We start from the raw sequence: 26,341 nt of genomic DNA on the forward strand, positions 1-26,341 counted from the left end.
AAAACATAGGTAAATGACATACAAGGAAACTTTTGTTGAAGTCCCAAGCTCCTTTCTTTGAAAATGCATCTTTTTTTTCAAATGGACGAACAATATTATCGTTCTTAAAAACAAATCGTTTGTTTTGAGGACGTCCAACATGTCTGTGAATAATGTCTTTTTATCTGGAACATTTTCTTTCCCACAAACAAATGTTTTGAGGACGTCCAACATGTCTGTGAATAATGTCTTTTTATCTGGAACATTTTCTTTCCCACAAACAAATGTTTTGAGGACGTCCAACATGTCTGTGAATAATGTCTTTTTATCTGGAACATTTTCTTTCCCACAAACAAATGTTTTGAGGACGTCCAACATGTCTGTGAATAATGTCTTTTTATCTGGAACATTTTCTTTCCCACAAACAAATGCCAGGATGGAATCCCATGGTTGGTGAGTGAGGCTATTTATATTTCCGTCCTACCTGTCCAGACAGTGGCGTAATGTCAGACGTCCCACTGTGGTCCCCAGTCGCCGTCCATCTGACGACCACACGGCCAAAGTGACCAGCTGTTCTGATGACATTCAACTGTATGGGGGTATCTTCACCACTCTTCTCCTCAACAAACACAGCGAGTGAGTCCTGTAGAGAGATCACACTTGCATAGTGCTGGGTAGTGTCACAAAGCAACGTGCAATTAACTTAAGGTAATCAAGCCCTAAAAAGAAATTTCTTAACAATTTATGATACATTTTACTGGAACATGTAAATATGGACCATATATTATCCTAGCAACAGAATATGTTAACAGAAGGGCTGAATATGGCAACTATGTATTCAAAATTCTATTAGTAAATCTTAAATTGATGATAAGGTGCTGCAGAAAAAGTATCCCCACTTCCTGCATCAAAATCTTCAGAGAAATGTCTCATATGTACAATTTGACTATTTTGAAAATACATAAATGTTTAGCACAATGACTGATCTTACATCTGAGAATTCAATGATGCCATGTGCATTATCGTTGGAGAGAATGTTGACAATGACTGATCCCGGCTGACCAATTTCAGCTCCAGCTGTAGGATCTATGAGGGACACCCGGAATGTTTCAGTGTCCTCAGGAATGTTGTCTTGTAACACAATAGCAGTTGTATGGCGAACAGTCTCACCAGGATAGAAGGTCATTGTCAGGAGTCTGCAGTGTAGAAGAATACATTTTAACACTACTACTACTACTACACTGCATTACACATACAAAGCTGCATGTCCCTCCAAGCCTAATAAATTATTCTAATGCAAAACTATGTATATAATTTCTGAAACAGTTCTGTTAAGCAGGTGCCAAATTACATATTTTTTGTCAATCTATGTTATGAAGCAGTGCAGTTTAATTAATTGTAACCTAAATGTCAAATCAATCAATATTTTATTTTTATATATATATCTTATTCTTATCTGAAGCCATTTTGTTTGATATCAATTATGTCAAACATGGCACATGAGTTTCCTTGTGCTAATCAGAATTGGTTAGAGAACTTCTGATTGTTTTACCACAGATTTGTTTACATGTATTTGATTGTTGTCTACCGCCAAACTAAGCAATAATCCAGCTGGTCTTTAAATACTCAAGTCCAGACCAGACAATACAGTGATTGACATCATGAGCATCACTGACATCTGTCAACAAGACTGACCACCTGATCCCGTTTCTGAACAGATCTGGATCTTATTGGGTCATTTACTATGCAGATAATTAAAGTTGGAATGATGAAATACCCCAGAGTTTGCATGAGATGACATTACCTATATAATTGCATTTTAACCCCATAAAACACAGGTGCTTAAAATTGTAATGTTACTATTCTATTGTATCAGTCATGCATTGACATACCTTGGTACAAAATCACTAAGCAGATTGACTTGAGCAAGCTGGAAAATAGTTGCCCCATCTGGTCCCTCATCCACTGGGGCTCCAGCCAACAGGAGCAGAGGGCCATTGGATTGCTGGATGACGATTGGTTGAAGTCGACGTTGAGTGGCACCAATCCAAGCTGACTGAAAGACACTTCTTGACCTGTCCCATTTATACACCACGGAGGAACTCAGAGTGTTGGCAAATGCTAGGTAGACTGCAACAGAAAGAGGTGAAAATTTGATGAACTGATCCCTAAAATCAGTGATGATACCAGGCATTCATGCAGAGAGTAAGCACATCCTGCACTATCCTCTCTGTTAACATGACAAAACACATTAAGCAGAACACATCACTGGCATATATTTATATGTTAAGACACTAAGTCAAGAATACTAAAACTGTTAATTGTGTAGTCAGTTTAAATCACTTTGTTTCGGTATCCTTTTATTTGCATTACAACCCTAAATGTTCCTTCAAATAAGCAAAACAATTGCCTTCAAGAAACCATACACATACTACCAGTATGATGTGATACCAAGGTTGTTGCTGTTGCTGTTATGACTACCGTATTAAAGTGTGGAAGTTTTGCCTCCCCATTCCACATAATCATTTCTAGTATTTCCCCAGCTGTGTTGGACTCACAGTTCTCTCCATCTGTGACAGGTGCCACAGACTCAGCTCTGGTTGTCTCCAGGAACTGATGGTTGAGGAAGCGTTTTGTGGCACTGTCGTATCTATAGACACCAGACTGCTGGGGACTACGGACTACATTCTGACGGTTATTGGCGAATACCAAGAGCTGCATGGTGCCAGTGTTCACAAAATCAACATCCATAGCACCTTGAGTGGCAATGGTCTGGTGCTGAGAAAATCGAAAGTCTGTTCCCATCTTGTAGATTGCTGAGCTGTAACACAATAAAAATCTCAGAGCTACAGCAACATATCACAACATATCTAACAATATCACAAGAAACAATCCAATTTCTACATTCACACAATACCATTTTATTTATATGTTAAAGGTAAAAAAAAGTTGAACAGAAAGGAAAAGATAATGTATCTGAGGAATATATATTATAAAAGGTCGTAAAGTGGACCTTCTTACCACCAGGCAAATACGGACGTAATGTTTGGATACAAACATTAACTTTTGAGTTGTCTTGTCCTACTAGGAATAGTTCAAAACAAATGTTTAACTGACTACAGAAGAGTGGTGGTTTAAGGTAATTGTGGATTACTTGAGTGAGTGTGTGAGTTTAGTTTTATGCCGCACTCAACAATATTCCAGCCATATGGTGGCAGTCTGTACATAATCGAGTCTGGACCAGACAGTCCAGTGATCAACAACATGAGCATCGATCTGCGCAATTGGGAACTGATGACATGAGTCAACCAAGTCAGCCAGACTGACCACCCGATCCCATTAGTTGCCTCTTATGACAAGCATAGTCACCTGTTTGGATTATTTGACTCATGGAAGAGCCAGATGTGTTAGCTGTTTTTTGGGGGGGGAGCAAATGCCTATACAAAATACTGGAATGCATCCAAACATACACCATATGTATGTACATACATATTTTTAAAGATGCTTGAAGCAGCAATTATTTCACTCAGTGGTCATCTGTATTTGGTCAACAATAACAGTGTCAACCTACTTAGTTTCATATGAACTCTTTGTCCAGTCATAGAAACTTGCTACAGCCATGCAGAGGACCCCTTCAAGATGGAAGAGAGAGATGGCACTGGCATACAGCGTGGAGACCTCCTGCCATGGCGACACTCCGAATTGTTTGGTGTTGGGGTTGAAGATGTGAAGGGTGACCTTCTGGTTGGACTGGCTGGCATTGTCAAGGGCGTGAGATATCACCAAGAAGTGCTGCTCCCCGTGACTGATGAACTTCACATCACTGGCGCCAATGGTTGGGAAGACTTGGCTCTAAAACACATTCATGGGAATTAGAACATGGCATCTATAGGATAAGTCATCTCAGTGCGGGAGGACGGAAGACCGCAGGGTACTGACGCTTAACAGTTAGGTGAAATGGATAAAGTTCTGACACACCAGGGGTCATAACTGGAAACCCATTATTACTGGATTCTGAACTATCTAGTGGAGAAAACTCTGAATAACAGTGGTGGCATACTAGAGGGCATTTCAAGGGTATTCAAAGGGCAGTGGTAGAGTAGTTAAAGGGTGATTTACAGTTAGTGGAATCATAGTTAAAGGATGGCGGAAGGGTAGTAACAGGGTAGTTACAGGGTGGTCTAGAGGGTAGATGAAGGGTACTGGAATTGTAGTTAAAGGCTGGTGGAATGGTAGGTACAGGGTAGTAACGGGGTAATTACAGGGTGGTCTAGAGGGTAGATGAAGGGTAGTGGAATTGTAGTTAAAGGCTGGTGGAATGGTAGGTACAGGGGAGTTACAGGGTAGTTACAGGATGGTCTAGAGGGTGGATGAAGGGTAGTGGAATTGTAGTTGAAGGCTGGTGGAATGGTAGGTACAGGGGAGTTACGGGATAATTACAGGGTGGTCTAGAGGGTGGATGAAGGGTAGTGGAATTGTAGTTAAAGGCTGGTGGAATGGTAGGTACAGGGTAGTTAAGGGGTAGTTACAGGATGGTCTAGAGGGTGGATGAAGGGTAGTGGAATTGTAGTTGAAGGCTGGTGGAATGGTACGTACAGGGTAGTTACGGGATAATTACAGGGTGGCCTAGAGGGTGGATGAAGGGTAGTGGAATTGTAGTTAAAGGCTGGTGGAATGGTAGGTACAGGGTAGTTACGGGATAATTACAGGGTGGTCTAGAGGGTGGATGAAGGGTAGTGGAATTGCAGTTAAAGGTTGGTGGAATGGTAGGTACAGGGTAGTTACAGGGTGGTCTAGAGGGTGGATGAAGGGTAGTGGAATTGTAGTTAAAGGCTGGTGGAATGGTAGTTACAGGGTAGTTACAGGGTGGTCTAGAGGGTGAATGAAGGGTAGTGGAATTGTAGTTAAAGGCTGGTGGAATGGTAGGTACAGGGTAATTACAGGGTGGTCTAGAGGGTGGTTGAAGGGTAGTGGAATTGTAGTTATAGGCTGGTGGAATGGTAGGTACAGGGTAGTTAAGGGATAATTACAGGGTGGTCTAGAGGGTGGGTGAAGGGTAGTGGAATTGTAGTTAAAGGCTGGTGGAATGGTAGGTACAGGGTAGTTATGGGGTAGTTACAGGATGGTTTAGAGGGTGGATGAAGGGTAGTGGAATTGTAGTTGAAGGCTGGTGGAATGGTACGTACAGGGTAGTTACGGGATAATTACAGGGTGGTCTAGAGGGTGGATGAAGGGTAGTGGAATTGTAGTTAAAGGCTGGTGGAATGGTAGGTACAGGGTAGTTACAGGATAATTACAGGGTGGTCTAGAGGGTGGGTGAAGGGTAGTGGAATTGTAGTTAAAGGCTGGTGGAATGGTAGGTACAGGGTAGTTACGGGGTAGTTACAGGATGGTCTAGAGGGTGGATGAAGGGTAGTGGAATTGTAGTTAAAGGCTGGTGGAATGGTAGTTACAGGGTAGTTACAGGGTAGTTACAGGGTGGTCTAGAAGGTGGTTGAATGGTAGTGGAATTGTAGTTAAAGGCTGGTGGAATGGTAGTTACAGGGTAGTTACAGGGTAAATACATGGCAGTTTAGAGGGTGGTAGAAGGGTAGTGAATCATAGTTAAAGGGTGTATGTACAAGTACTGACTGGGGCCAGAGTTCCTTGGTCTGTGACAGTGTACAGGACTGAGTTGACCTCGCGGTTCCCTTGCCTCCCACCATTAGCCAGCATGAGATATGTAACGCCATCCAACACAAACGATGCAGCGGCAGCCGCACCATCACTTGCCACAGTCTGCAGGAGAAGGTAAAGACATGTACAATAACTGCAATATCACATCCACCATGAAAAGAGGGGTCACTACTAATTTCCATTTGCCTGTCTCCTGCTAATGTGTTGGCCCACAACTATAAGTCTTAAAATCATTTGAAGTTAGAGGAGGATAAATTCAAATGTGCATAAAAACTGATGTAATCAATGAAAAAAAGCACCTGTCATCACTGTCATCTGTAACATGAAACATATTGTCTTTTAAAACAATTTCAAAATGTTGCAAAGTCCAGTCATCCAATAGGTAAAAACAGCTATTAGGATTATGTAAATATGTATAAAGTCATATATAATATAATAAAGAGTGTTATTGATTAAAGAAGTTTTTCTCTTCTTGCCTACATTTACAATAGTCAAAATAATAAACAGAAAAAAAATCAATTTAAACTGAATTATGAACATTTTTATAGTTGATCAGATCTAACCTCACAAAAACAGAAATGCATGCTGTAGCCTACGGAGATGAGGGCAAGTAATCACTACTTCTTGATAAAAACATTAATTATGAGATATACCTACTGAAATTAGGGGTATTATAACTGAATTATAACAGCTCTAAATTGAATTTGAAACTGAACGTTTCACCACACTATTTTCCCATTCAAATTATAAAGCCTTTAATAAAGCAAGTCTAGATTTATAAGGTTCTGAATCTCCTCTTGTGAAAATTATTGTTTATACCAATGTTATATATACAGGGGCTTTCCAAGGTGTTCTGTTCAGTTGAGAGTAATTTGACACTAGCATAGGTCGTTACACAAAAAGTGTATTCATATCATGTTCTAAACCTACTTTACTAAGGGGAATTATGTGTTAAGCATTAATTACTTTAAACATTACATAGTATGATAAGTTTTGTGAGTATAACAAATTTTCTATCAAAAGTATACTCATGGAAACAAATAAGGGAACACATGAAAGTGTCCCTTTGTTCTTTTCCAGGTTTCTTCACATTTTTCCAGGTTTCTTCACATGTGGATGACATAAAGGCATACTTGTGCCTTCATGTGTACCATTATTTGTTTCCATGACAACATGTATTATAACCAAAGCTTGGTTGATAGAATTTTTATAAAAGAAATATGATACCAATCGTAATGAAATACTCTTGGCTAATAATCTGTACTGATACAACCAAATACAGCTGAAGTACTCACACTGACGTACACAGCCTCTCCCTGCCACCTGAAGAGAGCTGACTGGCCGTCTCCTTGATAAGGACCTGTTGGAACCTGGGATCTCAGAGTTGTACCACTTGGCAGAGATGTCATCATCAGAATGTAGGTGGCGCCTCCCACACTGAAACTATGCCATCCACTCACTTGCACACTGGGTATCTTCTGTAGCAGGGCTAGAGTTATCTCCCCCTGTGAAGACACTGTCAAGGCTGTTTCTGCAACTGTGTTGACATTTACAGTAATTTTCCCATCTGACCCTCTTGATCTGATTATGTCCAGATTAACTATTCCAGGGCTTTCTTCTAGGGAAGTTGTTGTGTTCCTGAAAACATAGAATCATAATCAATTAAACTTTGCAAACAGCAAAGTTCTTAGAGAGGATGCATGTGCTCACAGGGTGTGCTTATGCTGCATCGAGGACTATAGTGGAAGGACTATGGTAGGCGAACCTGTTTGGAGATGTGATTTGGATTTATAACAACATCATAAAGAAAATGATTCATAATAGGATCTTCTACAAAATTAATACACTTTCAAAGATGATGTGTCAGGCAAAACAAAACAACAATCTGTTTTCAATGCACTTATTTCAGATTCCAAACTCAGATTTGACAACACAAAACATATAAAGTGCACATTCATCATGTCCTCATTAATTGCAATCTAAAAATAATAAACATATATGATTACACGATGCCATTTAGAAAGTGTTCAAATGCAACATATGTCATATTTGGGATTTCACTTTCTCAGTAAAGTGCAAATTCTAGTACTTTTTTGGTTGAGTCCCATCCGTGCTTCCAACCCACACCCTCAGAGTCAGGCACCTAATCGCCAGCACACAAAGTCAGCCGCCTAGCTCTCTTGTGGAAGTCGTGGTGGCTGAGCGGGCTAGGCGGCTGACTTTGTGTGCTGGTGAGTAGGTGCCTGACTCGGAGGGTGTGGGTTGGAAGCACGGATGGGACTCAACCAAAAAAGTACTAGAATTTGTACTTTACTGAGAAAGTGAAATCCCAAATATGACATATATTTCAATAAACGTATAATTCTCAATGAAATGCTGATCATAATCAAAGTATCAGACCAATTTGTGATTTTTTTCAAAATTAATCTCCTAAAAATAAAAAAGTTGTATAACAAACTGTCATTAAAATCTCCAAACAGTTCCCTATTTGTTACGAGGGAGGTGTGCAAAGAGAGGAACAGTCAGGCATGTGAGAGAAAAATGGATATGACACAGCACAGATGAATGAATCAATAACTTTGTCGGATCTGGTGCTAATTGCGTTCACCTGGCTCTCCCTCTTTTTTCACTTCTCTCTCATAATGAATAGTGAACTGTGTCAAAATTATAATTCAGGTTCTGTCCAGTGCCCTTGATTTTTCATGTAAGTATACTCTGGAGCTTTGGAACAGTTTCCTTATCAGCTTTTACATAGTTTCTCAGGGCTTTGGCACAGTTTCCTTATCAGCTTTTACATAGTTTCTCAGGGCTTTGGCACAGTTTCCTTAGCGGTTTTACATAGTTTCTCAGGGCTTTGGCAGAGTATCCAAAGAGGCTTTTTGCACAATGTCCTTCATAAATCCAGCTCTTAGATTTTGCACTGTATCCTTGGAGCTTTAGTAAAGTATTCTTAGAGGCTTCCCTTTACATACACTGAAGGTTATGTTATGACAAATGTTTAGGTATAACCTGACCTGACCTGGCAAAACCCTGTTGCAGTCATGCATCAACTATGATTCAAAAGTTATCAATCTGTTCAAAATACATAGCATTCAGTTTTAATATCCTATGTCAACAGTATAAAATACAGTTTCTATGAAATCACATGAACAAAGCACTACCTGAAGTACTACCTAATATCACCTGACTACTCGTTACTTAAACAGTCATGGTGTGTTTACCTTGTGTTGGACACAAATATTTCTAAGAGTCCTTGAGGTGAGTCATTAGGTTCGATAATGATCTCCTTCTGCACCATGGATCCCAGCTTGGCGTTGTTGTCTGGTACCTGAAGCGTCAGTGTGAACCTTTCCAGACCCTCAGGGATGTTGTCATCAACAGCCTGAATCTCCAGTGTACTGCGAAACTGAAAGAAAATTTGAAATTTTTGTTACAGCTCATGACAAGGACATCTCACTTCATTGTGGCAAATATTGTGAATGAAACCATGACCACACATAGACATTCAATTTGAAACAACATCAACCATTCTACAACATCAATCACTTATCAGACGGTATGCAAAGTACGCAGTCCAGACTACCAGTTGTCTGACTTCCATTTTTGTGGAAGTCACAGTGGTTGAGCAGGCTAGGCAGCTGACTTTGTGTGCTGACGATTAGGTGCCTGACTCTGAGGGTACTCTGGATATTTAGTCAACCCAGAAAAAATACTAAAAAATACTAAGAAAGTTAAATCCTAAATATGACATGTTCTAGCATCAAACAAGATTACATCCTTGTCATAACATGAAGCACTCTATCTTAATAAGTAGCTGTTAAACCTACTGAACTAAAACAAGCATAAACAGACAAATTGACTATCACACTATTAAATTCTCACAGATAAATCCTCAAATATGATGAATCCAGATGCAGGCACGATGTCTGTGACAGGGACATTGTCAGCTGATGTGATGGTGAATGGTACACGAACCACACCATAGTTCCCTGGACCTCGGTACAAGCGCAGTTCGGCCTTGCTCTGTACCAGGTTGTCACCTGTTGGTTCGCGTAACACCACTGTGGTGTTGTCTTCTAAGTCGATTACACCACTGGCATCATCATTTGCCAGGATAGTCACAGTAGCTGAAGACAGACATGGATGAATGACTCATTAATATATTTCTTTTAACAGCAAAATTAAAACAAAGCAATTATATAATTATGATACATGTTATAAAGGCATTCCATAAGTTCACATTTAATGTCACATTCATTAATATTCTAGACCAGAAACTTCCAGAGATCAGTGCAATGAGCATCTGTTTCAATGCATTTGAGGCAGAATTCTTTAGTTAAAACACTGAATACACTACTGTTATGTTGGTTTAAGTAGCAAGTTATGACACTCATGGCTCTGAGAACACTTGGTGGTATTAAGACCTCAAAAGCTCTTGGTTTCACTGTTGTGACTTACCTGTTGCAAAACTCCCAAGTTCAGCTCCTTGAGGGTTTGCCAAGATTCCCTCAAAGATCTCATTTGGCTCAGGTATGTTATCATTAATAATTTCCACCAGCATAGTCTTAATGTTCTCCCCAGCGGCAAAGGTTATTTGCTAGATAAAGGAAATATATTGATTGTGTACCATGGGGATATACTTTTCAAGATCTACTGAGGATATAAACAAAATGTCTTTGAGCAGTTGAACTGGATATTCATGCTACACAAACATTAGTACAATAAAAAATAACAAGTAAAATAAAAAAATTGTATTTTTAACATATGAAAACATGTATAAATAAATCAGAAGGTGCTGAAACATTGAATCTAAGAAATTATTTACTCAGGTAGAAACAGCTTTGGGATCCTCTGTGATATTCAACAAGACCTTACAAGCATCTGTTTAAAGCATTTCTACTGACAATGATCAGAATGCTTTCAAAATCTGGATGCACAACAATTTCCCTGTTTTTGAAACACTGATACAATAGTTCCTTGAACTGCCCATACCTGTGGAGTGAGTTTGTAGTCTACTCCGTCCTGGATCCCTGTAGTAATTGCCTGGCCATAGAAGTATACAGAGACCTCGCCAAAAGTTCCACGATCTCGCACCACAGACAGAGATATATTCATGTTGTTCTCATCAACTGAGAAACTGAAACAAATCACAACAGAAAGTTCTTACCATTTCATCAGAAAGCTTTGAAAATTTAAAATTTAATCCAAAATACAAAACTTAAATAGGTGGACACAAATCAGTCATCATTGGATATGTAGTACAACATAAATGTCAAACAAAGGACAGCCTAACAAGCATTATCCAATCTAAAAAAATACAAACTGTTATGAATATTCAATCAATAGGTAAAGTCTTGTTACATCCCTAAGTCATTACATCATGAAACTTGTGGTGTTCTTATCAATAAAATGTAGGACAAGAAAATTAATTTCATAAGTACTGGACCAAGAGCATTTATTACCTTCTTGAAGATTCACCAAACATGATCACACCCTTTGTTCCATCATTGGCACTGATGATAACCTCTGAGGTGACATTTGATGCAAGTTGAGGGGGAAACTGTACATTGGTAGATCCTATCAATGTCACACCTGTCAGAGTGACGATAAACACCTCATCTATTTCAGGAGTGTCGTCATTCCTGATGTCAACAACAATTGTGCCAGATGCTCCACCATCAGGAATGGTTACCTGACCGTTATTCATGGCACTAAAGTCGTCATTGGGTGTTGCTAAAATTAAAACATTTGAAGTGGGTGTAACAGAACCCGCTGAGATAATGTAGGACACTTGGACGGCACCGATGGTTCCAAACTTTCGGTCAACTTGCAAGTTGACTCTTCCAACATTTTCTTCAACACGAACGGCTTGAGATGTGAGTGCAAACTGGAAGAGTCCATGTGGGTTATCGCTGCCTCTGATGGTGATGATGGCACTACTTCGGAGGGGGTTAATTGTAGCAGCCCCAGTGATGCCTACACCTGGAGCAAGAGAAAAAGAATTCTAGTAACACTTTACTAACATATGTTAGCTCAAACCATCTTATGTTGATGCACTTGGGTCAGTTTCATATGTTTCATTGTTCCATTCAAGAAACTAATTGTAAATTTTGACATTCACTTTGTAAATTTAACCATTCACTTTGATGTTATCCTAAAATGAGGTAATATATTTTTAAAATTTGACCAACGGGAAAAGACAAATCTTAAAGTTGTAGATATCTTTGAATTAAACTTAACAGACATGTTCAAATAGCTTATGTTTTTGTACAAATAAGGATAAATATAGTGAGATGAAGTTTGACAAGACTGTGACCTCAGATGAATATTATATTATATGACTGAGAACTTGCTCAAACTTAAGATTTTGATTTGTAGTAAATACAATGTACAGTTTTAAAGATCTGACAGACAGACAGATTGATGGGCAAATCGAGAAAGTCTAGTCCTTGTGCATATGAACATGTCAGCTTGTATTCTAACCATTCTTCATATTCTATTCTAAAATTATGCAGATCCTGTAAGCTAAAAAAGTGCCCATATCCAAGCATGTGTTTTCAGATTCAAGGGTGGCAGTACGAAGTTTCCTGTCAAATAAAGCCTTCCAACACAATTTGTAAATGTGTCTATTTTGCCTGTCAAAGGCAAACAGTGAAAGTATGAAAAAGGATGTTCCTTGTAATAAAAAGGTAAAGTGAACTTATTAATTGATGACTATTCACTGTCTGGTCATTTTTGCTTCTTAAATAGCCCTAAGCCTAAGTGAACTGGAAGAACAGAAACAATGAAAGGCCAAACCTACCTTGCGTGATTGGATTAAACAATCTAAGGCGATATTCCTCGTTAACCTCAGGTGTTTCATCAGTCAACACTGACAAGGATATCACTTTAGACAAATCACCCTGAAAGTAAACAAACACAATTTTATAAAGATAATCACTTAATTAAAAAATATCACTACAAACCTCATTTCAAAGGTTTTCAGTTATTAACATGCATCCATACCTATTTTGTCTCAATTAATAATCTCTCCAGGAACAAAAACTTGTAAACAGGACGATGGAGGTTTGTGTCCATATCGAAAACACAAACTAAATATTACCTTAACCACACAGATAGCAAGATATATCATTATGACATGTTATTTTGTTAGATACAGATGTGTCATTCTAATGCATTTTCTTCCTCCATCATATCTCCAGGTTGCCATTTTGTATATTCATAATTGCCATTTTGTATTTTTATATACTCTAAGTGACACCAGCCATGTGTAGACTGCAACATTCTGATTTATAATCCAAATTTAAATTCACTTGGGAAATTTGTTGCAATGAGATTGTCCTGCAGATCATTGTTATATCATTGAAAACCACTGGTCACAATACAATGATATTAAAAGCCTCTCAGTCATGACATTGTTCTGCAGATCATTGTGATGTCATTGAACACCACTAGTCACAATACAATGACATCAATAGCCTCTCATTCATGAGATTGTTCTGAAGATCATTGTTGTGTCATTGAACACCACTGGTCACAATACAATGCTATCAATAGCCTCACTGCCATGAGATTGTTCTGCAGATCATTGTGATGGCACTGAACACCACTGGTCTCAGTACAATGACATGAATAGCTTCTAAGCCATGAGATTGTCCTGCAGATCATTGTTATATCATTGAAAGTCATTGGTCATAATACAATGCCATCAAAAGCCTCTCGGTCATGACATTGTTCTGCAGATCTTTGTGATGTCATTGAACACCACTTGTCACAATACAATGACATCAATAGCCTCTCAGTCATGAGATTGTTCTGAAGATCATTGTTGTGTCATTTAACATCACTGGTCACAATACAATGATATCAATAGCCTCTCTGCCATGAGATTATTCTGCAGATAATTGTGATGTCATTGAACATCACTGGTCACAATACATTGATATCAACAGTCTCTCAGCCAACTTGCTGAACAGATGTACATTTCAGGTGCAAGACACTACTTACAACTGATTACACACTTATCAATTTGAAAAAAAAAGATTTTTATGACAAATACAATTTTACCATTACATCTCTTGGTGTGAAACAAAAGTAAGTGTTGATATACAAGTATTAATAGCTGCTTTTGTGAGGTTCTGTTTTCTGAATGATACACCCAGCATGACGATATACTCACAGGCGCAAATGTCAGTATTCCACTGTACTGCCGGAAGCCGTTCTGTGGCAGCAGGCCATTCATACCATCAACCATCCAGCTGACCTGTACTGTGCCATATGCTGGCGAGGTCCTTGATACCCGACATGTGAAACTTTCACCTGATGATTGACAAGGAACACAAAGACATGATTCCTTAAGGGTAAGTAAGTTTGTTAAACATCACTTTTAGCAACATTCCAGTAGTATCCCAGTAGGGAATACCAGAAAATCAGGAATACCAGAAAACCAGGAATACCATAAAATATTGATATTGACATATCGTATGCTGGGAAATTTTCAAGACATGTATTTTCCGAGGTTTTTGAGGTTCATGATGCAACCTGAAAAGAATTATATATCCATGAATTATTACGAACTTTTAACCTTTGGATTGGATTTCCTATTGGTAAGCATTTCAACGGCTGGCAACCAATGACTTCCTGACATACACATTAACCCTGTAATGCCTGTTTACAACTAATTTAAATGTTCAGTAACCCTCAAGAGCCTGAATAAAAAAACCCAACAGAAACGAGGTGTCAAGACTATTTCATTGTAATTATGGGTCCAGAATAACATCATGCATTATCCAAAAAATCACTTAATTCAATCAGTGTCTTACATAAGTCAAACCAACTGTAAATACACTTGATTTCACTCTCTAACCAAACAGCCTGCATTGGCGATAGTTAGTTGTCAAGAAAACAATATCATCTAAGAAAAAATGGTATCATGTTTGAACTCTGCCAACAGAGGGTCATTTATCACAACAAAGATCTAATGTTTGTTTTCATTACTAGTATTGCTGCCATTGACTGGTATACCCAAAGTTGTAACAGTCAGATGGCAGTTATCACTGACTCCTCAGTGAGTATTGGTCTAGTAAGTGATGTTACTGGCAACTTTCTTCAAACCTTGAAATTAAATTTGTCTAAAATATTTATATACTTTAGGTCCCCAAACCTCGAAAGTTTAATCACCTTGAAAGTTCTGGGGGTCTTAAACCTTGAAATTTTAGTACCTTGAAAATTTCCTGGTATGCGGTAATCAGTTCTAGTTTCCCACATATGCTAGTTTGTTTTCTGAAGTGACCAACAACCCAGGTTTGATTGCTCATATCAGGAAAAGATGTGAAGACTATTTCTTCCTGCCATGATACTGCTGGAATAATGCAAAGTGGTATTCACTAACTCAGTTGACTGTATTTGTTGAGTGAATACATTCCCATACCCAGGTTTTTGTGAAAAGAGCTGACAACATGTGATTGGGTGCTTGATGTCACTCATACTATCAGCCACTGATATGCCAAGCCAAAATGTAACAAGTGATAGTGATGAAGACAGATAGTGAGATGGGTTTGAACCTACCGCTCTTAGTATTCCAGTTATAACATGGTATGTCACCTTCATATAGGAGGAAAGGCTGACGTGAACCAGATTTCACATATAAGATGAGTTTGTTGATGGCAACTTCTTTATTGTATAACACAGCATTTCTGTGCTACTTCTTGAACCTTCTTCAGATCTTATATATTTTCTCTTTAGTTTTTCCACAAGCATGGCTATTACACCTATACATGCATAATGGTGAAAAGTGATTTGATGCTACAGTCCCTAGTTTCTGGTAAAGACAAGGGAGTTAATTCTTTACATTGACCCATACAATGCTGTGACTCTGTAAGGCTTAGTTTGAAAGTTACTTCACTCCCACTTGCTGCATACCTTCGGAGGCTATTTTGGCCGTGTCGTCCAGACTGATAACTCCTGCTACATTGTCGTTTTCTAAGATGACGATGGTTATATTCGACCTTGGACCAACCTGAGCACCTCCACGTGGGTTACTCAGTTGTATGGTGAAGTTCTCCTTGTCCTCTGGTGTCAAGTCATCCAAAATCGTCACAGTCACAACTGAAATTATTCACGTTTAGGAAAAATTAGTCTACATAAGTGGGAGTGTTAAAAAAATACATCAACCAGAGGACGATAAACAGCATTGTCAGGTCCATATGTAAACAACTTTTTGTGCATTCTAGAAAAGTAATAGTTTATTGTAAGGTAGTGAAATCCAGTGTAACTAATTTTATCATCATCAATATCTGTTGAAATAATGTATTGTCAAACACCTTTTCATCTTTCAAATTTCAACTCACATTTCAAGAGGTTTCTAATTGTTTTCAGAATAACTGGCCAAAGTTACTACTTTTTACATTCATTCTACCCTTTATGACCTGTAAAGTTTGGAAAATAATGAAATAGATGGGTGTAAGTTAGGCAGAGTTTGTCAATGAAGGCTGTGAAATGTTGATGTTCAGCAGCTCACCAGAACGTGATTGTCCTTCTGGAAACACAAGGGTGGCGCCGTCAGCTATGAAGTCTATCTGATACGTAGCAGAAGGACCTGGTGCCACAGACCAGTCCACAGACACCTCACCAATAGTTCCTCCTGTAATCAAACAAACATGGTTGATCAAGCTGTCACCTCTCCCAAAATGCCTTCTTCAAATGAAATGGAAAGTTGAAAATAATAAAGCCAACAAGCAATGGCAGTTTCGAGTCATCGAAGTGATGATGGGACTTACAACATTTTGGAGCTTGGGAATGCTAATCATCTGTTTCAAGTAATCACTACATTTTTTACATGTTGTGCCTGAGAGAGTAAATGAGATTATTTTAGTCACCACACTCAAATACAAAATTATTCAAATCTGAGTAATTATAAGAAATTGTACACTGTATAACCCAGTTAAAAATTTCATGATATTGACAAAATCATAATCTTTTCTTGGATACTCAGGTATAGATACTCTTAAAAAAAAGTAGGGGATAATGAAATGCTAACACCTATGCTGGTTGTGATATGATAAATAGTCATGGACACTTGACATGCTTTGAGAGTACGTTCACAAGTGAAGAACTTATTGCCACAACGGAACCACAGAGCTCCACATGCAACACTCAATAGAGCCATACACGTGGGAGGGGTTCCTTGTCAAATTTGACACCTCAAGGAAAGGTTGATGAAAACTGTCGCATGCTGGTTTATCCTGTCCAAGTTTGCTTTCCTATCGGTTCTTGCATAAGATTTACTGTGTTGCATATCTTTCCTTTAGTGTGTTACGTTAAATTTGCAATGAGATGTCCTCTATGTGCTATTGGCATGCTTCAAATTGGTTCTGCACAGCAAGCAGTAGCCCACATGCTTAATGTGTCAGTCTGATCAGCTGTCTGTGGAACCGGTACCAATAAACATACAATGTTGATGATCGACCTCGTTCAGGTCATCCTAGAGCCATTACACAAGCACAAGATCAATACATTCGTACACAGGTCCTGCGAAATTGAGCACAAATGGCCAATCAACTTTCCATAAACTTGTACCAAGTTACAGGAATTCAAAGTTACATCCAAAATGATTAGAAATTGGCTACATACACCCCATTTGCTTGCGCAACCACATGTTGTGCCTCCATTGACTCGCAAGCACATGGCAAACAGGCGTCAATGGTGTATCCAGCGTAGAAATTGGGGTAATCATTGATGGGCACATGTAATGTTTTCTGATGAGTCAAGATTTACTCTGGATTTCATTGATAGGTGTTGGAGGCATGTAAATGAGCATCATGCTAACGTTAACATCAGACAGCATGACAGATTCAGGCGTGGGTTTGTTATGGTGTGGCGTGAATCACAATGACTGGCAGAATGGACATGCATATTGTTCAAGGAAGGCTCACTGGTGTGTACCACATCCTGGTACCAATAGTTCTGCCCTTTGCTCAATGTGCAGGTTGATGTTTCATCTTTCAAGATGATAATGCCCGTGCCCACAGCGCTCGTGTCATGAGTGACTACTTCCATCGTCACCATATTGTCCATATGCCTTGGCCAGCCATGAGTCCTGACCTTTTCCTATAGAACATGTCTGGGACATGATCAGGAGACGTGTTCGTTGACATCAACGTCACCACTGCATGAATTGGTCATGGCGGTGCAAGAGGAGTGGGATAGATTGCCCCAAATCATCACTGGACAGCTGATTAGGAGCATGCCACGACGGATTGCTGAATGCCTGAGGATTGGTGGAGAAATTACTCATTATTGAGAGGTCTTTTTGTACATGAATTTGGGGGACCTGAAAATTGTTCATCTTTCTCATCAACACAGGACTGTGACTAACCTGTTCTCTCCACAACGAGATTGACAGCCTGCCTGTCTCTCTCCTGCACAAAGACTTCACTCTGTGTGTTAGATTGAGTGCTGTAGATGCTGAACAACCCATTGGCCTCATCATTGGGAGGGATGATCACAGCTGTTGTTTTCATATTCCCAAGAGTCGGGTCTTGTGAAGTCCTGGCTTCAGGGTCATCTACAATAACTCGCAACAGTGTCACCTGAAAGCTCTCCGCAAGCTCCGGAAGGTTGTCATCAATGATTATCACTGGAAGCTGAGCTGATGAAGCCTGGTCATCCACGATGACAGAGGCCTCAGTGATTGGTACATAATCTGCTGCTGGTCGGGCTTGGGATCCCTCCAACATGGCCACCTACAACATATTTTTATGTGAATGCATTACATGTAATTAAGTATGTTTTTTTCAGTGCTTTTAGCAATATTTCTGTAATATCATGGTTGGGGACACAAGGAATGGGCTTCATACATTGCACCCATGTTGGGAATAGAACTTGGGTCTTCAGTATAATAAGCAAACACTTTAACCACTCGGCTACCCCTACTTTCATGAACATAGCTCATGAATGTACTCAACATCAGCCAGGATCCCTCTGATCATTCACATTAGAATTTAGCCACCCACGCTTGTCATAAAGAGGTGACTAACTGGATTTGATGGACAGGCTTGCTGACTTCACTGACATGCCTTTGTATCTGAATCAAGCCAACAGATCTCAATCACACTTTGGTGGCCTGAACAGTTTTCAGATTTCTCCTTCACACTCTAACTGACATATGATTATATATACTGACCATTGTGGAATTCTTCACATAATACTGAGCATTGACATCAGGTGTTAGGGTTCCGGTGAAGTCTGTATTGTGCCAGAAACACTGAGTGGATTCATTGTCACGGCGATATGTATATGCTCGGCAGTCTTCACGGTTGAGACAAAAGGCACTACATGCCTATGTTACAAACAGATAACATATATACTGATTAGTGCTTTATAAACAACTGCGCTCATGAACAACAGACATTTAATGTACAGATTGGGAGTATAAACAGACAAAGGACAGTTGATGTAAAGACCTACCAGTTCATGAACACAGTCTAATTATTAATACCCACTTCAACTACTGTTTAACACAGAGCTGATAAGTACTGATCAGAAAATTCATAAAATTTTAGTGTCATGGCAATGCCTCAAAATGGATATCTAACTGCAGAAATTCTGCATAACATACTCTCAAAGCCCAAATAAAATGATCACTACTTCCATCCATAAAGCTACGTCAGCTCCATGCGAACCAGTTCTTCATATCTTAAGATAACACGTCAGAATATCACAGTACATTGTTCCTCCAAGTAATTCAAAACCCACGTATGGATGCTAAATCTCCCAGAATTCATCGCAAAGCATATCAGCATAACCAGTTTACTAAGAAAGAACAATCCCCATATACATAAGTAATTATGTATGAGTAACTCCCATTGTTTATTCTTACATTGTGATGGTCGTCATACTAATGGTTAAACATCTACGATCCCAACTTGTGAAATGAGAGCGTGGTGAGATTCAGTGACTATGTTGCCTTTCTTTCTCTCAAACAGCAATTTTCTGTCGGTAGTTGAATACAGACTAGGAAACAAAATATTCAATAGAAAACTAACTCATTACTCAATACTATTCTCATTACTGCATTGCTCATAAATTCTGAAACACTGCAGTCTCACCATGAAGGGGTTTGATTCTTGTGAGACATCAACGGGTATCCGGTCAAATCTTTGTCCAGATTGGGGTTCGTAAAAGTAAGTAACAAATGGCTTTGTAAGATCAAGCGCCAGATCTGACAGTGTCGTCTGCAATGTTGTGTAGTACACTCGGAGACGGCCATACGTGCCACCACTACAACCGAAAATACAATTACATGACCACATAGATAAGTATACTGAACAGCAAAAGAAAAGCAGCTCTGATTTTTGTCAAATTTTTAAACTGAAGACATAAAAATGAATACTTTGAATTTGTCTGGGCACTGACATACATTATAGTGAGTGTTAATAATCTCTAGACAGATTGTTTGATTGTCTTTTTCTGTCATTGTACATCTAAGGCTGTGCTTCAAGATTTTGATCGTATTGATCTTGTGTGATCATATAGTCATGTCAACCTTTGAGTTTTAGATTATGTTGAGGAAATCACCTTGAAGCAAATGTTTTCAGTTCTCACTGAAACTAACAGTATGTTTTCATATTAACATATGACAATTATTACTTAAGAGGACTAAAAGATATATTTATTTTTGACTGTCATAAGGACATTTAATTAATGAGGTTATATTATTTATTATTATTATTATTTATTATTGGATATTTATATAGCGCACATATCCATGCAACTATTGCTTGCTCAAGGTGCTGGTATGAATGAAAAGTTACTTATATGAAAGTAACTATCAAAACTAAATCTTAATAGTTCATATACATATATACATGTTTCTTATATTACTGAAATGAGATGACTGCTCTTATAAAGTGGACAGTGGAGCACTAAGCATGAGATGTTTTAGATTGAAAGGCTGCATTAAATATATCAACCTTACTTATGATATGGTACCAGTGCAGAATGTTGATCTTTGATGAACATATAACATAGGTAGTCATCTTTGAAAATACAAGAACGGAACATATGACAAAAAATTTAGATCTATCAAATCACAGTTTTAAATGATTCTTTCAACTTACGATCTTTCAAGGGCTAGAAACTGGGGTTCACTCCCTATTATTTCATTCAGCTCGTAACTTTGTCGTAAAAACTGGACAACACCATGGGGGTTGTCATTTGGAGCAATGGTAAGAATAAATGAATTCTGGTCCGTAATCCGTCCACCATTGTTAGCAGAGGTTAAGGTTATGTTGATTTTCTGGAAAAGAAAGAAGAATATAGATCTGATTTGATTAAAGATTAAAAATAAAAATGCAGATTTCACAAAAGTGATGTTTCTTTAGACATAATCCAAAGATTCCTAAGGTATAAGTTTCAGCTGTGGAATGTCAACAATCTGTCATAACCAGTTACAGTATCACATAAGGTATTGCTTATAGGTGTACAAAGATACAAAGGTGTACTGTCTAAAAATGTATGTAAGCAGATTAGCTCATCTTAGTCATAGGAGAAAGTAATGCTACAAATTTAACATATTCTATATGCAAGAGATATGAAAAGGGAGATAACTCTTGTACACACAAGATATAGCTGTATCATGGCTATATCATCCAACATGCTGCATCATTCATCATGGCTATATCACTGAACATGCTGCAAAACCCTGTCCTCACCTCCTCGCCTTCTGGAATATCATCAGGTAAGATGAAGATGTTGATCTGCTTGCTGCCTTCATTGGAGACAAAGTACAATTGTCCTGATGAAGGTGTTATGTCAGCGGTGGCTAGTTCACCTGGAACACACAGTGAGTGAGGAGGCCGGATGCTCATCACATGACGTTATTTAAAAATATCCATGGTATTCCTTGTCTGATCGTAACAAAATATCCCAGCAGTGTAGTTTATTTTCGGATGCTTGGATAGTATAGTGACTGATCCAATTTGATCCTATTTCTGTGTTTTTAACCTCGATATTTAATCATGTTATGTGAAAATATGATGACTACATGCACGTAGCAAGCCATTTGTTTCAGTCCGAAAGATTGAAAAGCTTTATATTTAGATAGTTTTGATGGGTTTTTTTTTGTTGGTTCAGCAGTGACAGTAAATATCATACGTACATTTTGGTAGCTGTGGTAGCTACCCCAGTTTACTATTTATGATAATAAAAACACACAGTTAATTTATATGAATTCGTAAATTAAAAACGATGACTTGGCCTTTGGTAGAGAAATCTGAAAATTATCTTACGTAAATAAACCCCCAAACTTATTACACCTATTTACCCAAGTACACAGCAAATGCCTGTATGTATTCCTTATGTAACGAAGTTCCGTTGGTATCCTCAAAACAGTTTCGGCCCATAAGTGTTTTCAGGCTGCATGCGACACAGAGATTACATCTTCCTTACTCCAAACTCGCGTTTGATGGTGTAAACCAACACGTGTTATTTGTCATCATTCTCTGGATGGTCAGTTAATGAATTTATAACAGGTATAATTAGTAGTAACACCACTTTAGTTACTGATCAAAGGTTCCCATTTGGCATTTCTCCTGTCTAGAGTAAATACTCAACATTATAAATTAAGGTCTGTTGTGGCAAATGTATTGTATGTTATGTAATATGTGCATGTAAGTGATGTAAGAGGGTTAATCAGCTGAGTTACAAAAACAAACATTGATCAAAGGATTAACCGATAACACACTGATTGATTAATTACTTTTATCTTCCACAGCGGATTTGTCAAAAGGCAGTGTGTGTAGATGTACAAATCTATACAGACTACAACCTGTCGTAAAGTGCAAGTGTAAAAACAACATCCTCCCTTCAAAGAATTAACCACCATTGCGTTGATTGATTGCTCATTATTGGTTCACTGAATTACTTAGAATGGCGGACATCATACAATTAGTTGCCAGGTGTGCTATCTTGGGTGACCAATGAGAGGTTTATCAGGTTTTCACCAATGTGTTACTTTTTCGCAAATTAGACTGTTGAAAGACACACGACACAGAGCGGGATTATTTACCAGCTTCAGATGAATGGAATATCATTCTTTTATGTGGATATTGATGGATACAGTCCTGATCAAGGTAGTAGCCTGACATTGTTCTATAAAATTAGTCTGTTTTACATTCATTATTTGCATTTTGTTTAAATTTATTTGTTGTAGCATTCAGCAGAATCTATTTGACAGAAAACACACACTATGTGTGTAAAATAGGATCCACATTGGCAATCTATACAATGTATAAATGTTGCTGTCATGTTAGAAGTTTATATATAAGTCTGTATAAGCAGACAGTGTGTTCTTTCATTAAATTTCAAAATCATACAAATATGAAAATAAAATAATTAGGGTTATTAGACAAAATTTAGAGACGTAAATTGGCATCGTTATTTTAACGTCCTAATAGTTTATTACCATTTCTACCACTGGCAGATGATTAACCTTCAAAGTGTTTCATTTGTTTTCATAATACCTTTGTAATGAAATAAAATGACTTGACCTTAGTTGATCTGTCTATAATTAAACTCTCAGTTGCGCACACGGACTGTGCAACAGTGGTCATGAACCAGTCACGAATTCTGGGATATTATCCGGGTACTCACGGGAGAAAAACAATAACAAAAGTTTACACCAGTCCACGGAAATTGCTCCACATCAGTGCCCCTTTAAGGTTTGCTTTCACAGTTACTAAAATTGGCTAAAAAGATGCATTAGAAAGAAATCTTTTACTCTTGAAAGGCAGATTAAAACAACAATGCTTTAGAACTGTATTTTGTAGTTTCAAAATCGAAAGAAGTTGTTATGATAACATTCCCTGGGAACAAAGATAGTGCAAAATGAATACCTTAAATGTAAGTGGAAATGAATATTACTTCTTACTTATTTGTCCAGCCTACATTGAATTAGATGTAAATATCTGTTGTTATAATTCTACGTTTTTTCCAATATTCTCAAATATAATTTGCTGTTATCATCCAAAAATGTAGACATTTCCTTGAATACTGCTTAATATTTGTTTTATGCATTAAAAAAAGGAACCCAATTTGTGATATTAAGACTACATGTGCTGTACATGTTTTCTTTGTTGTTATATTTCATTCCAGCACCGATGCAGTGTCTTAGTACTCGGAGACCCATGGCTTCACAGTACAGGAAATAAATATTTGATGATGATTCAGCACATTGTTAAAATGACGGTTACCATTAAGTCTGGCTTCCCAGTTGACAGTGATGACACCCTGTACTCCCCCAGTCCTGGAAACTGTGATGCTCACAGGATTCTGGACATTTAGCTCCTGCGTCTCCATCCCCGTAGTTGCAAACCCTGAAACAGATTCATTCAGCTCCTTACTTCCAGAACGTCATTCAAATGCCAAAACAGGCTAGTGAGGGAGGAACACCTTTAAACTCTGGTAGGAAATCCTGAAGCACTTTCTGTTCTTTTCTTCAAGACTGTCGTACAAATACTAAAACAGACCAGAAGGAACTCGAACAGTTGTTTCCTAAATTAGCACTGGAGAATGAAGTTTAATGCCATAATGCTAATACAATCAGTACTCTAACTATATCTGTTATGTTAAATATTAATCACCAAACTACACTCAGTTATCCAAGATATGGATTTAAGGTTCATTATTCTTTCCCACACAACGTTTTGGGATCATTACAGAGCCATCCGTCAGGTGAAGTGACAGCTGATACGATAAGGTTGACAGTATCACGTCATAACATCTTCTAAATACTGATAAAAGACAACACTACACACATTTAATTCAGTTAGAAATTGAGAAACATTTCTGATATGGGAATCTTACCAAAAGCTCCATTTGGATCATCAGACGGCAAAATTGTGATAATGGCTTGGCGGAGAGAACCTAAAGAGGCACCCCCAGTGATTGAATCCAGTAGCTCAATCCTGAACCTCTCGCGTGTCTCCGGTATGAAATCATTCTCTATACGGATTGGGAGTCTCTTCTGTGCTTCTCCGTTACTGAGTATCACCTGCCCTGCACCAGTGACAATGTAATCCTGGAGATTGGCAGCTTCTAGGTCGACTGTGCGGAACCGTACTGTGATCTGTGAAAAAAAGTCCACATCATATTCTAGGACATTTTCTGGAAAAATTAATGAGAAAACATTCTCTTTACTTTTAGATTATGGCAGTTATTCAATCATACAGATGTTTTGAATAAAATACATGAGATATTGCACTAGGTAATCAATATCTGGCATCCATTTAGGCTCCATCACAGAAGCAGCTCACATATACACAAACGAAAGCACTGTCTGTAACACCCTACACATTAACAAGCAAGGTGTTAAGGAGACTCATCCTAACCTATATCCTACACAGGAAATCAGCCATGTAGTTCAAAGGATACCAGTCTGCCCATAATCTCCAAAAGGGAGACAAGTATAAAGCTAAATGGGCCTCTCCTGTCGTATAAATCCCTAGAGATAAGTATGTAGCTAGTTGGAAAGAAATAAAAAATGGAATGATACTCGGTCATGGGTTCTAATCTTAATCCCAAGAAGGTGATAAGCAGTGTCCGAGGGATTGTTTTGTACTCACCTCCCCAAATGACCCACCAACTCTGTTGACATACAGCTCCAATGGACCAGACTCCTCAGTGACTTCCAGTGAAGACGTGGACAGCACCACCCTCCCACTCGCATCATCATTCCTACTGATGATGATCTGAGCATAGCTCTGGGAGCTCTGTCCAAGACGAGGAGAGTCTTGCACTGAAACAGCATCTGGCACAGTGACTGATAAGGATAACAAAGATGATTGTACTTCACACATAAATGTACCCTGCTCACATGAGAGCTACATTTTCTATGTTACCTGCTTGAAATGACTAACTGTGGGAATTTGTTTGGTACTTTGTATTAGCAGTGTTTGGGCTGTTGCCTAACTCTGCAACTCCTTATTATGAACCAATACCTGTGCTTCAAACAGTTCAAAATTAAGATGATGATGTACCACTATATGTTTGTTTATGAGCCAATGTGAACAACTTATATTGTCTGCAAGGGTTTGTTTGTCAAAGGAATTCTATGAAAGTAACACAGACAAATATGCAGTGGATATTCATGACGTTGGATGAGAATGTTGGTTTTTATGATAACTATCACTGGCCCACGTGCAACTGAAATAGTCCAACCATGACAGTTTACGGAGGAAACCTCAAGTCACAAACACACAAGTGACACTCCAGCAGTGAAAATATGCAGAGGCAGTTCAGATGTGTACTCTTCAATATTACGTCTGTAATATAATCTTCACCGGTGAAATAGATGATTTCTATGTTTTGTTATAGCACAATGTTGCACAAGCAGTTCATCATTTACATATTTGTTGATTCATCGTTACTAATTCTCAACCCTACCTACCTAAGTATCTCTTCTCACTCACAGTGTATTTATACCTCCCTCATTCATTCTTAACTTCACTCTTTCTAGCTCACCCATTCATCCTCATTCATTGTCATATTCACTCATTCCCTCCATCTGGCCCGTCTTCAAACACCTTCTCATCAATCAGATCACCCCCTTTACCAATCTCATTTACTCACAACTTCAATCTGTTATACTTTTCTTATGCCCCTACTCAATTCCAGCACTCACCCATCA

The 26,341-nt window shown here is 38.4% G+C and overlaps 1 protein-coding gene across 1 annotated transcript in view; it reads right to left on the reverse strand.

Annotated features, from left to right (window-relative positions):
- The window catches only part of LOC137278816 (adhesion G-protein coupled receptor V1-like), a 134,916-nt gene that overhangs the window by 42,049 nt on the left and 66,526 nt on the right, over positions 1-26,341 (reverse strand). Inside the window, exons 35-58 of the mRNA XM_067811326.1 lie at positions 25,278-25,450; positions 24,520-24,781; positions 23,907-24,029; positions 21,369-21,487; positions 20,775-20,953; positions 19,764-19,935; positions 18,839-18,994; positions 18,032-18,398; positions 16,175-16,297; positions 15,577-15,762; positions 13,835-13,974; positions 12,458-12,557; positions 11,118-11,637; positions 10,648-10,792; positions 10,114-10,252; positions 9,538-9,782; positions 8,877-9,061; positions 6,951-7,293; positions 5,611-5,757; positions 3,551-3,831; positions 2,538-2,800; positions 1,872-2,109; positions 971-1,175; positions 464-622 (exon numbers count right to left, since the gene is read on the reverse strand). Of these exons, the coding sequence (XP_067667427.1) occupies positions 464-622; positions 971-1,175; positions 1,872-2,109; positions 2,538-2,800; positions 3,551-3,831; positions 5,611-5,757; positions 6,951-7,293; positions 8,877-9,061; positions 9,538-9,782; positions 10,114-10,252; positions 10,648-10,792; positions 11,118-11,637; positions 12,458-12,557; positions 13,835-13,974; positions 15,577-15,762; positions 16,175-16,297; positions 18,032-18,398; positions 18,839-18,994; positions 19,764-19,935; positions 20,775-20,953; positions 21,369-21,487; positions 23,907-24,029; positions 24,520-24,781; positions 25,278-25,450 (4,970 nt within the window). The remainder of the gene's footprint in view (positions 1-463; positions 623-970; positions 1,176-1,871; positions 2,110-2,537; positions 2,801-3,550; positions 3,832-5,610; positions 5,758-6,950; positions 7,294-8,876; positions 9,062-9,537; positions 9,783-10,113; positions 10,253-10,647; positions 10,793-11,117; positions 11,638-12,457; positions 12,558-13,834; positions 13,975-15,576; positions 15,763-16,174; positions 16,298-18,031; positions 18,399-18,838; positions 18,995-19,763; positions 19,936-20,774; positions 20,954-21,368; positions 21,488-23,906; positions 24,030-24,519; positions 24,782-25,277; positions 25,451-26,341) is intronic.

This window comes from Haliotis asinina, chromosome 3 (assembly GCF_037392515.1).
Source record: "Haliotis asinina isolate JCU_RB_2024 chromosome 3, JCU_Hal_asi_v2, whole genome shotgun sequence".
NCBI classification, from domain to species: Eukaryota; Metazoa; Mollusca; class Gastropoda; order Lepetellida; family Haliotidae; genus Haliotis; species Haliotis asinina.